The 15,418-nt window shown below is 38.1% G+C and overlaps 1 protein-coding gene across 1 annotated transcript in view; it reads left to right on the forward strand.

Moving 5' to 3' along the window:
• Nucleotides 1-15,418, forward strand: part of SLC22A3 (solute carrier family 22 member 3) — an 87,133-nt gene that overhangs the window by 33,463 nt on the left and 38,252 nt on the right. Inside the window, exons 2-5 of the mRNA XM_033097425.1 lie at nt 4,819-4,922; nt 7,348-7,502; nt 9,214-9,382; nt 10,256-10,373. Of these exons, the coding sequence (XP_032953316.1) occupies nt 4,819-4,922; nt 7,348-7,502; nt 9,214-9,382; nt 10,256-10,373 (546 nt within the window). The remainder of the gene's footprint in view (nt 1-4,818; nt 4,923-7,347; nt 7,503-9,213; nt 9,383-10,255; nt 10,374-15,418) is intronic.

The following is a 15,418-nucleotide window of genomic DNA, read 5'->3' on the forward strand; positions in this document are numbered from 1 at the left end:
TGCTCTGGTTTTAAGGAATCAAAACTTTAACATATGTCTAATAATAACTTGCCCCAGCGTTTTGTCATTACAACTCAAATTTATGTAGTGTCCATTTGGGTTTTAACAACCAGGAAGAGCTAAGAAAAGCCCTTGGTTGGAAACCCTTCAAAAGTATCTCATTAGGCTAGCATTGTGCTTTCTGCAAAATGAAGCAAATGAAATCCTTTCAGAATTACGTAAACAGTTGTTTGAGTCTTTTATCAGATTGGTTTTCTGCTCATGTTAAGGGGAGTAATTCTCTTTGTGTAAAAGTGACATTAGAGATTAATAAGGAACAGAATGGGTACACATGGATTTATAAGCATTTAAAAATAATTTTTCAAATCTTTACATGTGTACACTTAAAAAGAAAGATGCCTCACTTGTTCTAGATAGCTTGCCTTAGGAGAGAGACATGCACACCTGGGTCTTTGGTTCAGACTTAGGTAAATTTGATAAGAGGTGGTTTTAGGTCTTCCTGGGAACTACAACAAGTTTCTAGTACTTTATTTCAGGAAAAAGGCCTTAGCCTGTGAGGCTCATTGGCTTCAGTGTCTGCTAACCTCTCTTTAAACAGGAAAGACACATTATAGACCCAGAGCTGTTGCAACAGCCAGCAGCAAGCTCAGAGCTGACTGGGGAGGGGTCTGCCTCCTGACTGTGTGAGCAAGAGTCAAAACCAAGCCTTTGCACCCTTGAGACTGTAGTGTTGGTTTTCTGTACTGGACACGTGTGTGTGTGTGTATGTGTATGTGCATGTGTGTTACAAGTACTTAATTTAATTTATTTTGTACTTTTAAAAGATGGCAGATTCCCAGTCACAAAAACAGAAGCCAGGTTAGGTATGGCGACCAGGAAGGGATTTAATAAAAGGGTTTGAGTTGGAGATGTTTTGGAAAGGCTAGAAAAGCAAAGAGGGGAGAGACCAGGTGGGACAGTTCGTGCAGAAGCAGCTGACCTGCTCCATAGCATTACAGAGGTTTTGGGCACTTATTCCTTTGCCTCCATGTGGAGGGGAGTGGTTACAAGCACTGGCTGACTCCTTCATCCACAAATCACTGTTGACACTGCAGTGATTGGAGCTGGAGCTGCTGCCATAAGCAGAAGTAGAATCCCCACGACTTCCCTCCTGCTTTCTAATCTTGCACTAGCCCCTCTTGCTGGCAAGAACCTAAACAGAACCATGCTAGCAAAGGATTCTGGGAAATGTAGTTCACACACCTCCAGCTCCTGGGATGCAGAACGAAGCACAGAGGGCAGACAATATGTGGCCCTCACAGTATTTCAGATGGCATCCTAGTACTTTAGAAAATGTTAAGTTATAGCACTTTAACCATTTATATATATTTAATTTTATCTGAAAATGAAGTATGAAAAAACCTTTCCGACAATTTCTTTTAGGGAGTGAAAAAGATAATCAGTTTTATGTTAAGGAATATTTTGTGGGTTTAAATAATATTTGGGGGCATTTTAGTTCACACAATTCAAAAGCACCTGAACAAATGCATTAAAATGATAGCTCCTGTGAGGCCTTGCTGTGTCATCTGCGTAAAGCCTGCCTGTGTTTCTAATTCAGTTATCTGGGTACAGCTGGGAGAAGCAAATTCTACTCTTTGGGTATTTATATTTCACACTGGTTGGTGTTTTCTGAAGCAAAATATTTTCTCTGGCAGTTAAATCGTCTCTTTGCTTGCTGAGATTTTATGTACTTTTATGTTAGTTGCATGCTTTATACGTTTAATTCCAACGGGAAATGACTTCAGATAAATAATCAGCTGCAAATTAACAAAATAAAATTGTTGTGCCTTGAGAAAGCAGTGCTTACACTGATGATAAAACTCTTTTAAATTACCACGATTACTACCACTGCACATATATGCAAATCTTTTCACTTCTTTACTCTCCATTAATCTTGCCAGCAACTCTGGAGATGGGTTAGCTACTACTGTCCCCCATTTTCCCCCCGACCGTTCAGGTGACAGGTCATTAGCTGTAGAACCAAGGAAAGAGTTGGGTTCTATAAACAAATATGATACTTTACTTATGAATGTGTGTGTTTGAGACTATTCAAAATTCCTGTCCCAACAACGTTTGTTTTCTCCTTATGCTACAATGCCATGGCCTGCTGGGTAAGCATGCCGTTTGGAGGTATGCAAAGGCAATCATAGGGGTGGGAGGCCTGGCTATTTTAAATATTTTAAAGGGAATCAATTTTCAGAGCCTCAACTCACACATGTTCAAAATGGATCCGCTGGAGAATATTTTTATGATGAGGATGCAGGTCCTTGCTCCTAGTGTCCTCCCACTTTGCAAAAGGAATCCTGCCTCTCTCCCATCTCACTATGATATACTGACCTGGGGTTTTAAAATCTCTGGGAACCAAACAGTGGGACAATTTGGAATATTGGTTTTGGTATTAAGAAAGTAAATGACCCTAATTACTTGATTAAACAAATTTTTGTAAGTCTGGTGGTTTCCGATTCTTTCCTTGTAATGAGATTGTAGGCAGACTTAAATGGCATGTTGGCTAATAGAAAAGTAAAAATAATTTTGATGATAGATTGCTATGTGAATCTGGCATATAACAGAGAAGGAAGCAAAAGAATTGGGTAACATTGCTGTAACAAAACTCTCTCCATTCCCATTAAGTTTTTCATACAGACAAGTTTTCTTGGCACATAAATTTATGAAAATGAAAAACAGGAATAGAATTGATGTTGAGCCCCAATTTATTCTAGTAATAAACAATCTTCATCCACAGATTACATGAGTGAACTAGAAAACGCCACGCTTTCTTACCATTCTAGAAATGGAGAGGTACTTTCCAACAAAATTTTAACTCCAGTGTAATAATGCTTTTGCAAAATTAATTGTATCTTATGTTTTTATCAATTATGGTCTAAAACTAATTGTAATTATAACCTAATCAGCAAAAATTCTAATATTTAGAGACTAAATTTTAAAACAGGAAAAAAATTTGTTACTTAAATGTCAATTTATATACATAATTGATTACATACAAAAGTGTGGCGAGGTAAATAAATAAACATTTATATTGTAAATAAATAAATGTTTATTTATTTACCTCGCCATTAACACAATACACATTAACACATAAAATATTAGAATTTAAGTATATAGGAATGAATAATGAATGGGAGAAGATATTTGCCAATGATATATCTGATAAGGGGTTAATATTTCAAATTTATAAAAAACTCACTCAACTCAACTCCAAAAAACAAACGACCCAATTAAAAAATGGGCAGAGGACATGAAGAGACATTTTTCTAAAGAGGACATACAGATGGCAAACAGACATATAAAAAAATGCTCAACCTCACTAACCATTAGAGAAATGCAAATAAAAACCACAATGAGATACCACCTCACCCCAGTCAAAATGGCTATCATCAATAAATCAACAAACAAGTGCTGGCGCGGATGTGGAGAAAAGGGAACGCTTGTGCACTGTTGGTGGGATTGCAGGTTGGTGCAGCCACTATGGAAAACAGTATGGAGGTATCTCAAAACACTGAAAATGGAACTACCTTATGACCCAGCAATTCCACTCCTAGGTATCTATCTGGAGAAATCCAAAACTCTAATTTGAAAAAATTTATGCACCCCGATGTTTATTGCAGCACTATACAAAATAGCCAAGGCATGGAAACAACTGAAATGCCCATGAGTAGAAGACTGGATTAAGAAACTGTGGTACGTTTATACAATGGAGTATTACGCAGCCATAAAGAAGAATGAAATCTTACCATTTGCAACAATATGGATGGACCTCGAGAACGTTATGCTAAGTGAAATAAGTCAGATAAAGACAAATACCTTATGATCTCACATGTGGAATCTAAAGAAAAGAATAAATGAATGAACTAGTCAGAAACAGCCTCAGAGATATAGAGGAAAAACTGAGGGTTGCTAGATGGGGGTGGGGTGGGGATAAGGGGGAAGGTGAGGGGATGAGAAAGCACAATCGGTAACCACAAGATCGCCACGGGGATACGAAAGTCAATTTGGGGAATGTAAGCAATAATGTTGTAAAGATTTTGTAGGGTATCCGATGGACACTTGTCTCGTTAGGGAGACCACCTCAGGGATGATGTAGATGCCTGATCACTGCACTGTACACCTGAAGCTGAAGCTGAACAATAATGAATGCAAACTATAATTTTATCTATCTATCTATCTAGTTCCAAGAAGTGGAGTTCAGCATTAGGAATAGAGACGTGGAAATGTAATGGCTGTGTGCGATGTCAGAGGGGTAGTGGATGGGGGGAGGGGGTTATCACTGTGTGAGGGATATAAATGATAAATGTCTATTACATTGTTTTGTACACCTGAAACTAATAATAAAATAAAATAAAAATAAGAAAAAGAAAAAAAAAACGTATGTAGGAATGAAAATAAGAATTCAAAGAGAAAAAAAGATTGATGCCAAATTTTAGAGAATTGAAGAACTGTTTTTACTAGACGATGGTAGGTGTCAAATGGCTATGGTATTTAGACTCTGTTGGATACAGCTAAACAAATGATGTAAGAACATTATTTGAAAATGTCAGTATTTATAGCTTACTAGAAATTATACCCTTGGCAGTTATTGAAACTGACAGAAAAATATTTATAAATCAACATAAAAATATGCATGGGATAGGTTTTTAAAATTTATTTAAGCAGTATAGAGGAAAACTATTTAAAGATCACTGATCAAGACAGCAGATAAGACCAGGTATCTTGAGGATAAGCTTTGCTACTTGTCTCCTGTGCATTTCTTTGTTTTCCCAGTTTGACCTCGTGTGTGCCAATGGTTGGATGCTGGACCTCACACAAGCCATCTTGAACCTGGGCTTTCTAGCTGGAGCGTTCACCTTAGGCTATGCTGCGGACAGGTAAGCACCGACGTGACAACCATTTCACTTCACTAGGACACAACGCGGCTGTGTGGAAATGAAAATGTGTTCTGTTAACTCATAGAAAAATAGCTTTACTAAATACAGGAAACAGTGTGATTCCTCTCCTCATGACATTCACACTGGTTTGATTGGACTAATTTTTTCCTTCTTAAATTGAGTCTCCTTTCTCCCTGAACTGTACAAATGGATGGCGTTGCTCTCAGTGGGTCTGAAAGCGCCTGAGTGTAAACCCAGACCAGCAGTGACTTCCTCACAGGGCTGACAGACGGCTGGCTGGCAACGGGGGGATTGATTCCATGTGCTTCAGGAACGCACTGGTTGTGGTTTGATCAATTTAGTCATAGGTCAGCCCCTTCCAAATTTGGTTCGTTTATTGCTTTTAAATCCTTGTATTTTATTCTTCAGATTTCAAACTCTGTGAAGAAAAGTGTTTTTTTTTTTTTTTTCAAAACCATTAAGAATTTTATCTGTGATTTAACATTCCTAAGTGTACCAGTTAATGGCTGATACAGGGAATGTGTACATTTAATATGGTCATGCTTTCTCTTCAGGTATTCCTGTTTCAGACATTATTGATGTCAGTTGTTGTATTTATGTTTAACTATTCCTTTATCCCAATTCTAACTGTAGTTCTTGAATGATTTGTAGGAATTTAATAATTGTCTCTGTATCCCCTAGGACAAGAATAGGGGAACTTTGGCCCTCGGCTATATCTGGCTTAGTAATGCTCTGGTCACTAGCCCGCCTGGATATGTCCTTGTGACCATGTTTACAGTGGACAGTGCTAAGGTTACCTCAGAGACCTAGTGACAACAATTAATGAGCTAATTCGAGACAATAAAATGCTCCAAATCCTGTAGCCAATTGATGGTCTGAGTTTGACCAGACCAGGATCAAAATGGGTAGAGTGTTTGCTTTCTTTTTCTGTCCCTTCATCTGTGTCTTCTTTTTCTCTTGCTGTCTCCCACGTTCATTCCTCTTCTGCACAGGACGTTCTCGTTAACCCTTTGTGTTTGGTGTTCTTTCTCCCTTTTCCTCTTTTTTTATCTGTGTCTTCTATTGTTTCTACTTCTAGCCTTTTCAGTTCATCTTGCCTTTCTCTGTGTCCCCCACGTGGTACTTTCTCTCCTAGCTGGCTGTGATTTGGAATTGAGTTATAATTTTTCAGCATGTATTTCTTTAATTTTTTGTTACTCTCCTTAATTTAAACATTTCGTTTTGTTTCTTCTGCATATTTCCCTTTCACAATCAATAAATATATCTTCAAACTAAAGTAACTGAACAAAAGGAGAGTCAGTGTTCCTACCTGGGTTCTAGGACAGACAACATCTAAGCTCAGAGGCATCTTGGTGCTTGGGAGAGGGGGACAGACCCATCAATGATTTTGCCTCATCCAGGGCCAACCATTCAGTGCCTTCTCCTCTTTACATCCTTGAAGGAAAGGGCAAGAAACAATGTAATAGGCCACCTTATCTGTGAGAGAACAGTGTAGGAAGGGCAGAGAGTGAATTTAAAAACCTGGGAAAATCAAGGCTGCTTCTATCTCCACTCCACTAACTGAAACAAGATGTTGTATGCGTGGATTTGGTGGAAACTTCTATGGGAAAATGTCATCAAATCAAATCTCTTAAAAGTCCTTGATGACACTCTTTCACCAGCCAATAATTTGGCACAACTGTACTGAACCATTTAACACCAGATTCTCAGGTGTATTGCACACAATACCCTGTTTCCTTTTCCTAAGCTATTTAATCATATGTAAATGGTGAAAATAAAATACAAAACTTAAGAACAATTCACATTGGTTGAGCACTTTATAGTTTATAAGAGTTTTCTCATTTGATTCTCTCTACAACCTCACTGTAGAAAGGTTAAAAAAAAAAAAGACATGCAAACAACAAAACATAAGCAAAGCAACAAAACCCAAGTCTTGGCAAACATAAGAAACTTAACCAAAGTCACACGCTTCGGGGATGGTTGAGCCCAGGCCTTCTGTCTGTAATGTCTGTTGCTGCTTCTTTCTACCCCTTTTTCCTTCTGACTTCACCCACCAAAATGCTAGGAAGTATCATAGCTTATCACCAGGGCCACTGTGTAAAAATAGTTGTAACAGACAGGGTCATCTTTTTGGAAACTGCGACCCTAAAGGATGCACTCTGTCCTTTAAGTTTTATAATGTCATTTCAGAGGCACATGCTTTTATTTGCCCTGTTTTGGCGATAAAACAAAATGTAGAATTTTCAGCAGTCCTTTACATGGTAATAATGAAGTTGCAGAGGGCAAAATTTTGTACTTGAACATCTTTTAACAACACCTACCAAGATATTTTCCATTGTGTTGAAGAAAGTGTCTAAGGTGATCTTTTCCTCACTCTCTCTTTCTCTCTGTCTCTCTCAAAAAGGTACGGCAGATTGGTCATTTACTTAATATCCTGTTTCGGTGTTGGCGTTACCGGTATAGTGGTGGCATTTGCACCAAATTTCTCTGTGTTTGTGGTCTTCCGCTTCTTACAAGGCGTATTTGGAAAGGGGACATGGATGACTTGCTACGTGATTGGTAAGACATGGCTACGTGTCCTTGTCTGTTTGAGAACCAGGGTCAGGTGGGTGAGAAGTGACGGCTAGTTGGCCTTCCTTGTGCAAATATAGAGAGGTTTTGTTGTGCAACAGTAATTATTACTGCAAATAGGAGGATGCAGGGACAAGCTTCTGACTCTTTAGAAATTAAAATGCCAAATGTGGTCTATCACAAAATACTAGGATGAACCACTTTCTAGCACTGCCATACCGTTCTCACATTTTTTTTTGCTTTGCTTTATTATGGATTAATTTTTATTAAAATTTCAGTAGTTCTGGAGAAGACACAGATTTAGAGATAACAAGAATAGGACATTGTATTTTTATTTTAAGATCAGAAAAGTATTAACATTTCCAAGTCTCTTCTGTTTGGCAGTTGGATACCGACTACCCTGACTTTCTTCAAGTCAGGAAATACTGACGATAGAATTCAATTATACCACATTAAAAAAAAAATTTCAGTAGTTCCTTGAAAGATTTTTAAAGAATTTTCTGTGTATTTCTGTGATATAGTCTGAGACGATACCTTGTGTTCTATTCCTTTCACATAAGTGGAAAGCTTCTCACCATGCAGGAGATATGACCTGAAAAGTAGAAGTTCATTTACAAACTTTTGCTATTTTTCATAGCTAGAAAGTTTGACCTTCTGAGTATGAATGAAAGAAAACCTTCCCTTTGCTCTTTGCTCGTATTACTGGAAAAGCCCTGGCTGCAAGAGTTGGCTTCATTTCCAGTGGTGAGTGGGACCGGCCACTTACCCTAAGAGTCATGGTGCATTTGTGACCAGGGCAATTTGAATGCTATTCTTTGACAATCGCTTGAGGTCTTTGGGCTTCCACTCTCTTCTGTTATTGCTAGATGAGCCCTCCCCAAACAGTGCCCACCTTGGACACCCTTTGAAGGTCTTCTTATGAGCAGGGAAGGAGAGAGTGTCAAAAGTGTCGGCTGTCACTGGCTGGGGCGGAAGCGATAACTTTGGAATATTAAGTGTTTTAAGGAGACCCAAATTTAGTGAATTTTCAAAGTTGTGATCTTAGGGCAAGAAGAAGGTGGCGTATCCCAGGATGATCAGGATAGAATTGGTGACACATAGACACCGATTAGTGGGAGTGGAGAGGGAGAAAAGGATGCCCCCAGTAAAATTCTCCATGTGATTGTGAAAGAAATATCCCATAAATGAAACGTCCAACATTGTGGAGAGAATTATCATGTGCTAGAGAAACTACCTTGCGATAGTGAAAAAATTATTTGTAGCGTCTAATGTAGAGTTTATAGAGTCAGTGTACAATTTGTAGAGTCACAATAGATCTTCTAAAGAGACTATAATATGCAAATCTTTAGAGATTCAGTGATAAAATCTAGACAGCTTATTAGTTTTATGTTTTGTTAATTACAATGACCTTTCCAAATAGTCAGCATCGAAGCTTTCTTAAAACCAACACATACATTCTTTGCATGCCCAGAAGACCATCTGGGCACGTGAGAGGATCGTGCCTGTTCTTGTTGGTCACCTGCAGAGAAGAGAGTAGAGGAGGGCACGTTCATCTCCATTGTGCCAGTGGAAGCCTGAGATTTTGAAGAGTTCCGTGGAGTGCTAGCAGTGCTGACGGATGTACTGGGTGCTACATCTCTGTTTATTTTGGAGCCAATCTGGAGGTTCCTTAACTTCTGCGTTTGTTGTTTCCCTTCAGTGACAGAAATCGTAGGTTCAAAGCAAAGGAGGATTGTGGGAATTGTGATTCAGATGTTCTTCACCCTCGGAATCATAATTCTCCCCGGAATTGCCTACTTTATCCCCAACTGGCAGGGGATCCAGCTGGCCATAACACTGCCCAACTTTCTCTTCCTCCTTTATTACTGGTAATGTGCTTTTGGTCATTATTGAATTTATTCTCATTCCACAGAAATGTAGAATGTAGAAATCTATACTTCTAAGCCAACATGAGAATGAAAGTAATTACAGAGATTTTTCTAACATCTCTAGAATGGCTACGGGCTTTGAGAATTTCTAGAAAATTTGAAATTTATAGAGATTATTTATTATTTGACTAATAGTTGTTATTAAAATAAATTAATAAAATATGAAAACGCAAAATTCTAAATAGAGTATTGGTTATGTTTTATTATTTTGTAATATCTTCATGAAAACTACAAGGCAAAAAACCCTATCTGCCAGTATTTCAACAGACAAAATAAATGCAGTGAAATGGATTTGCTTCTCTGTCTGTTCTATTAAGCAAATTAATATTGCTCAGGAAGTCTCTGAGGAATAAGAAAATGTTAAGAGCATAAGAAAATCATCAGAAAGCTACAAGTATATGTGTTTGACTCTTAATGGAGTACACATATTTTAATCATTCCTCTGATTTAATTTTAATATATGGGCAAATCACTTTAAGTGAATTGGGTTCTTAACCTTTTCCTCAATGCTCACTAAATCCTAGTTCTTTTCATATGTGTAATTGAGGACACCATATTCTAGGGTAGCCTGGTCTTGTAAGAGCAATGTAATATTAATTATTTTTATTATGAGCAATGATTCAATTATCAAGTGAGCATTATTTTTCCCTTCCATAATAAACTTGCAAAGATAATCTACATTTCCGAATTCTAAACTCTCCGAGTCTCCTAAACTTGTATCTAATTGCAAGATCCATTTTGATAGAGAAAAACTCATAAAATTTAGGTTTTGGAATTCCTACTCATAACTCAAAAATGCTGCCTTCTTACCAGGGTGGTTCCTGAATCTCCGCGCTGGCTGATCACTCGGAAGAAAGGAGATGAAGCATTAAAAATTCTGAGGAGCATTGCCAAATGCAACGGGAAATATCTCTCACCAAACTACTCGGAGGTAATTTTATTTATCACTAGTTACAAATATTGTTAAAGTGGGTGAATTAATTTGTCCCTTATGTACAGTTATCAAACATCTGATAAAATCCTTTTTAGTTTGGCTATAAAAAAAAAATCTTTGGGAAGAATCATAAGGTCTAGTAAAGAAGAAATGATTTTGAAGTTGTAATAGCATTATAGTTATTTATTGGTCACTTAGTCCATAATTTAATAGTTGCACCAAGTTACCTGAATTATTATATGTTTTTTACTGTAGGCCCTAATGAAAGCATGTAAGCATTCATTCATCTTAATTGAACAAACTATAAATCTCTTCTTGACATTTTATTTAGTCTGAAGATTTATCTTTAAATTTAGTCTTAGAAACATGATTTATTTGAACCAGAGTATGAACAATAATGTAATATTTCAACCTTTGGAGTTACATATGCTGTCTGGCCTGCCTGCCCTCATACCCTCCCTCCTTTTCTCCCTTCTGTCTTTCTTTCCTTCCTTCCTCCAGCAAAGGCTTTTTGGGTGCCTCTGTGTCACTGCATGAAGAGAAATTTGGGGTGGATGAGATTAAAAGCTCATTTTTTGCCCTTTGGAAGAATCAATATGCAGTTGAAGAATTACATATATATTTGAAGCAATCCCTGAATAAATAGAGAACAGCCTATAACAATATATGACAATGCTTTAGTTGGAAAGGCTTAAGTGGATGCAGAATAACAGAAGGATTATTTAAAAAGGAATATTAGAGAAGAATTTTTGAAAGATATGAATCTTTGATGTAAACCTTGAAGAATATCAGGTTGCTAACATTGTTTTCTTTGTAGTATTCAGTTTATTTCCTTAGAAACGTTCTGTCAAAAAATGGGTTTTGTTGGTTTCATTGTCCCCTCCCCAGTCCCCCAGAACTTGATCAGATATATTTGGATTTCTACCTTCATTTTTCACTCTTATATTAAGCGACAAGCAGTAGATTGTATTTACAAAGTTTCCAAGGACCAGTTGTTCCCGTTGGAAGTAGATTAATGATATACCTTGAGGTTTATAGATCATAAAGTATATGGTAAAGATAAAACATGGTCTGTTTTAACCACTTCACTAGTTGGTCCTTGTCGCTCTTTGCCTGAGCACATTTGAGCTGTGCATTCCTTTTAGGGAAAAATATCGCATTGCCCTCTCAGCTTGATCTCATCACATTCGCTCGCGGTCTTCACAGCTGGAACAAATGTATGATACTTTGTACTGAATTTTAAGAGTCAAATGAATATTTTTGCTATTCATTCAGTATCCTGGAGACATTGCACGTGTCACCCCAGAGCTTAGCCTATGTAAGATCTTGGTAGGTTTTAAGACTATAGAAAACTTAGTGTGTGCTGCTGGCTTCTGAGACAAAACATACGTGAACGAGGCATGTCCTGTGTTATCACGAGCATTGCTAAGAGGCCAGAGAGTGATTCCCAGAGCAGCTGCTGTCACATGTCCTATGAGTGTCCAGCTCTACGCTGCTCCCACACACCCATTGACCTGCTTCTAATTCATAAGCACCATACAGATCACGTCAAACAGAGGGAGGTCAACGCTCTGCCTGGTTGTGCTCGCCAAAGATCAGAAGCTATGGGTCCAGGAGCATCCAAGATGTTTTCACTCTAGCTTTGAGCAGTTTGACAGATGGTCTCTGTTTGACAGCCAGCTTTGAAGTCAGACTTCAACTTCCTTAAGGAACTTACTCTAGCATCCCACTAAAGTCAAGTTTGGCTGTTTCGTTTGTCTGTTTTTGTTATTCCAGTGAGTTTTCACTTTATTCTTTTTAAAAATTTTTTTGTGGAAAATGTCAAACATATTCAAAAAGAGAGAAAATGGGTTAATGAATCTCTTTGTGCACATCACTCAGATCCAACCAGTACCAGCTCAAGACCAATCTTATTTCTTTCTATACTCCACCAATAAAGATGTCATATAATGTCATCTCGTCGTATTTCAGAGTGTACCTCTGAAACAGAAACACATGAATATGTACTGAACTCTGGGACTACGTGAGTACTATCTTCAAGATACCGTCAAATGGCAGAGACTATTCATTCATCTGGTTCTTAAAATTGAATACAGATTATCACACATTTGATCCAGCTGTGAGGACTGATAGCCAAAGTGAAGAGCACACTGGGAAGGCAGTGGTAGATAAAACAGGAAATATAAAAATAATCTCAATACCACTAGTCTGGAAAAAATTAACCCATAATTTAATGTCAAATATCAAGTGAGTGTTCCTAGTCCCTGAGTGTCTTGTAATGTTTACAGCGTGTTTGTTTGTATTAGGATCCTGATGACATTTATATGTTGCCATTGGTTGATAAGCCTCTTTGCTCTTCTTCAATCTATAGGTTCCTGCTTTTTTTCTTCTAACTTTGGGGGTGAAGAACACTCTGTGTGTGGGGGTGTGGTCGGGGGTTTTATTCCTGTAGAGTTTTCTACCGTCTAAATTTTGTTGCGTACATCTCTTAGGATCATTTAACATTTGTCTCTTTTGTACCTTGTAAATGGTAGTTAGATCTAGAGTTTAAACAGGCTCAGGTTTAATATTTTTTGCCAAGGCTACATTGTAAGTGACTTAGCACATTTCCATTAAGAGATTCTTAGTGTCTGCCTGTCTCTTTTTGTGATGTTAGCTGCCATTGGTAATCATTGACTGGATTTATTAACTCATCAGAGGTTGCAAAATGACATAACCTCATATTAACATGATTTTTTTCATTTGTTATGGGCATACTTATATAAAGACTAACTTCTCCCATCAACTGGTGACTCTGAAATACAATTCCTATGGGAAAGGCAGGATACAAGCATAATTCTTTTCAAAATTATAAGTTTGTTCCCTACATCCTCCAAAAGTGATCAATTCGTGGTATGTTGTGGGGTTTTAAGCCTCAGGATGAACTCCTGAACTTAAACATACTGCGTGTGTCAATCCACTGCAGTTACCATTATTATCCTTATTGATGCTCAAACTGCCCACCTTTGGACAGACGAGGCTCATCTTTGTTGGTTCTGGGCCCCTTTGCCACACTTCTAGTAGTTTCTGAATGCTCCCTTGCTCATTAGCACAATGAGGTTTTCCACGCTTGTCTTCTAAGTTCCAGTCTCACACTTGGAATCACCTACTCCTCTAAGAGTGCATTGATTTCTTTTTTTAAACAAATATCTTTAAATTGAATCCGTCCATCTCAAATCATTTTTAATTGTACAACATAAACAGAAAAACAAAGTACTGTCTTCCAAAAGGGAAGGAATTAACATGTCAGTTTAGAACACCCTGCTAATGGCTGAATTCAGTCGTATTATAGGCCAAACCATAGCTTTCTATTTCACAGATCCTAATGTTCCCACAAAGCATAATAATGTACACATACTGCTTTACGAAACTCAGAAATGCAGGCCAGTAGCGCAGACATTTGACGTGAACTCCAACACCAAAATCAAAGCAGGATTCTATTATAGTTTTTGTGTAATGATATCAATTACTTATATTTTGGTGACTCAAATAACTACTGCCCACGTCAATGTTACGGTCACTTTGAGACCTTATGTTTACATGATCCCTTCAAACCTTCAGAGTCCTTTCGATGGCTTGGCTCGTGTCCCTACTGTCCGGATAAGACCTCAAGGACCCCTAGGCCCAAGGCTGATGCCCGGCACTGTCCCTTTCACTTTTCACAGAATCTCTTCTCATTAAACCCTGATTTCTGGAAGCAGTTATTGCCATGTAAATTACCTCATTCATCAAGACCTTTCCCATTTCCGCCTCATCCTAGGGATGCACATCATATAGGTTACAGTGAAGTCTCGAGAGAATTGGCAAAAGTGCTTGGATGTAAAGCAGTCCTACAGCAGGTCATCTGGCAGCTCCGTATTCCTCTGTCGTCGCAAGAGCCCTGCCGACCTCCCAACCCCAGCCTGTTCCATCACTGGCAAGAGGTCTTGGTCTGTGTAAGGGGTACTGAAGGAGCTAGCTTAAAATGACCGAAGCGTGCTCCATATTATGGAAGATAACCTAAATTCACTACAAACTAGGATTACATGAATCCCCTGGAAAGGAAGATGTGGGAAGCATCAAAAGTTCAAAAATAGCCAAAGTAAAACTGATGGATCACTGAAGTAGTATATAGTAAAAGTTTACTGTACCCACACCAGAAATATCATTGCAAACTGGGAGCACTCAAATTGAAACGTGGAATGAGGCTCGGGGCATTGTGATAAAGCAGCTCCTGTAGTGAGAAAGCAGTGACTTTCTTTGCAGTGATTGGTTATAATATTAGAATATTCTTAAATAACAGGGATTTGGTCAGTAGTTACCTCATATCAAACTTGGGAAACAGTTAAAGTTGTGCTTATAATTTCCAGAGGCATAAGCAAGAATAGCCTCAGGTCAAGTTAGTCTCATAAAATAAGCTAAACTAAGCTTTGTTTGTATGATTAAACTGGTTTTGTCTGCTCAGAGAATTTTCAAGGTTGGTCTTTGTTTTTTTTTAACAGAAGAGATAGGTACAATGGATTTGATTTCAATATACAACCACGTGGATTTTCTGAGAATTAGTGGTCCTATAAATAATCTTGGTTATATTTCACGTGGACGTTTTACAATTCCTGGCTGGCCTCTGACTCTGTTGAAGAGATAGCCAGAAGGTAGAAATACAGGCGATCAGAACATCAGGCTCTCTGCAAACGAGGCAAGGGGGTTGAGCTCATAGGAAGTTACGTAGAAACTGGAAAGACTCAAAAGATGGGTGATATGTGAACCGCTCGGTAGTTACCTAATGCAGAGGGATGGTTGGCTTAGACACTGAAACCTGGGTCAATGGCCAGAGTAGGAGTTAGTGGTTCGATGCATTTTTGGTTGTCTGGATGACATCTGATTATGGTAGATTAGATCATCGTTTGAAATATTCTCATCTTCTCCCTGATTTCCATTGGATGAAAATATTTTTTGGCTCCTTTGATGTTGGGCATGGCAATGTAATTTGCTTTGTTCTCCTGATGGATGGAGTGTATGTCTTG

The sequence above is a fragment of the Rhinolophus ferrumequinum genome, chromosome 3 (genome assembly GCF_004115265.2).
Source record: "Rhinolophus ferrumequinum isolate MPI-CBG mRhiFer1 chromosome 3, mRhiFer1_v1.p, whole genome shotgun sequence".
Taxonomy (NCBI): Eukaryota; Metazoa; Chordata; class Mammalia; order Chiroptera; family Rhinolophidae; genus Rhinolophus; species Rhinolophus ferrumequinum.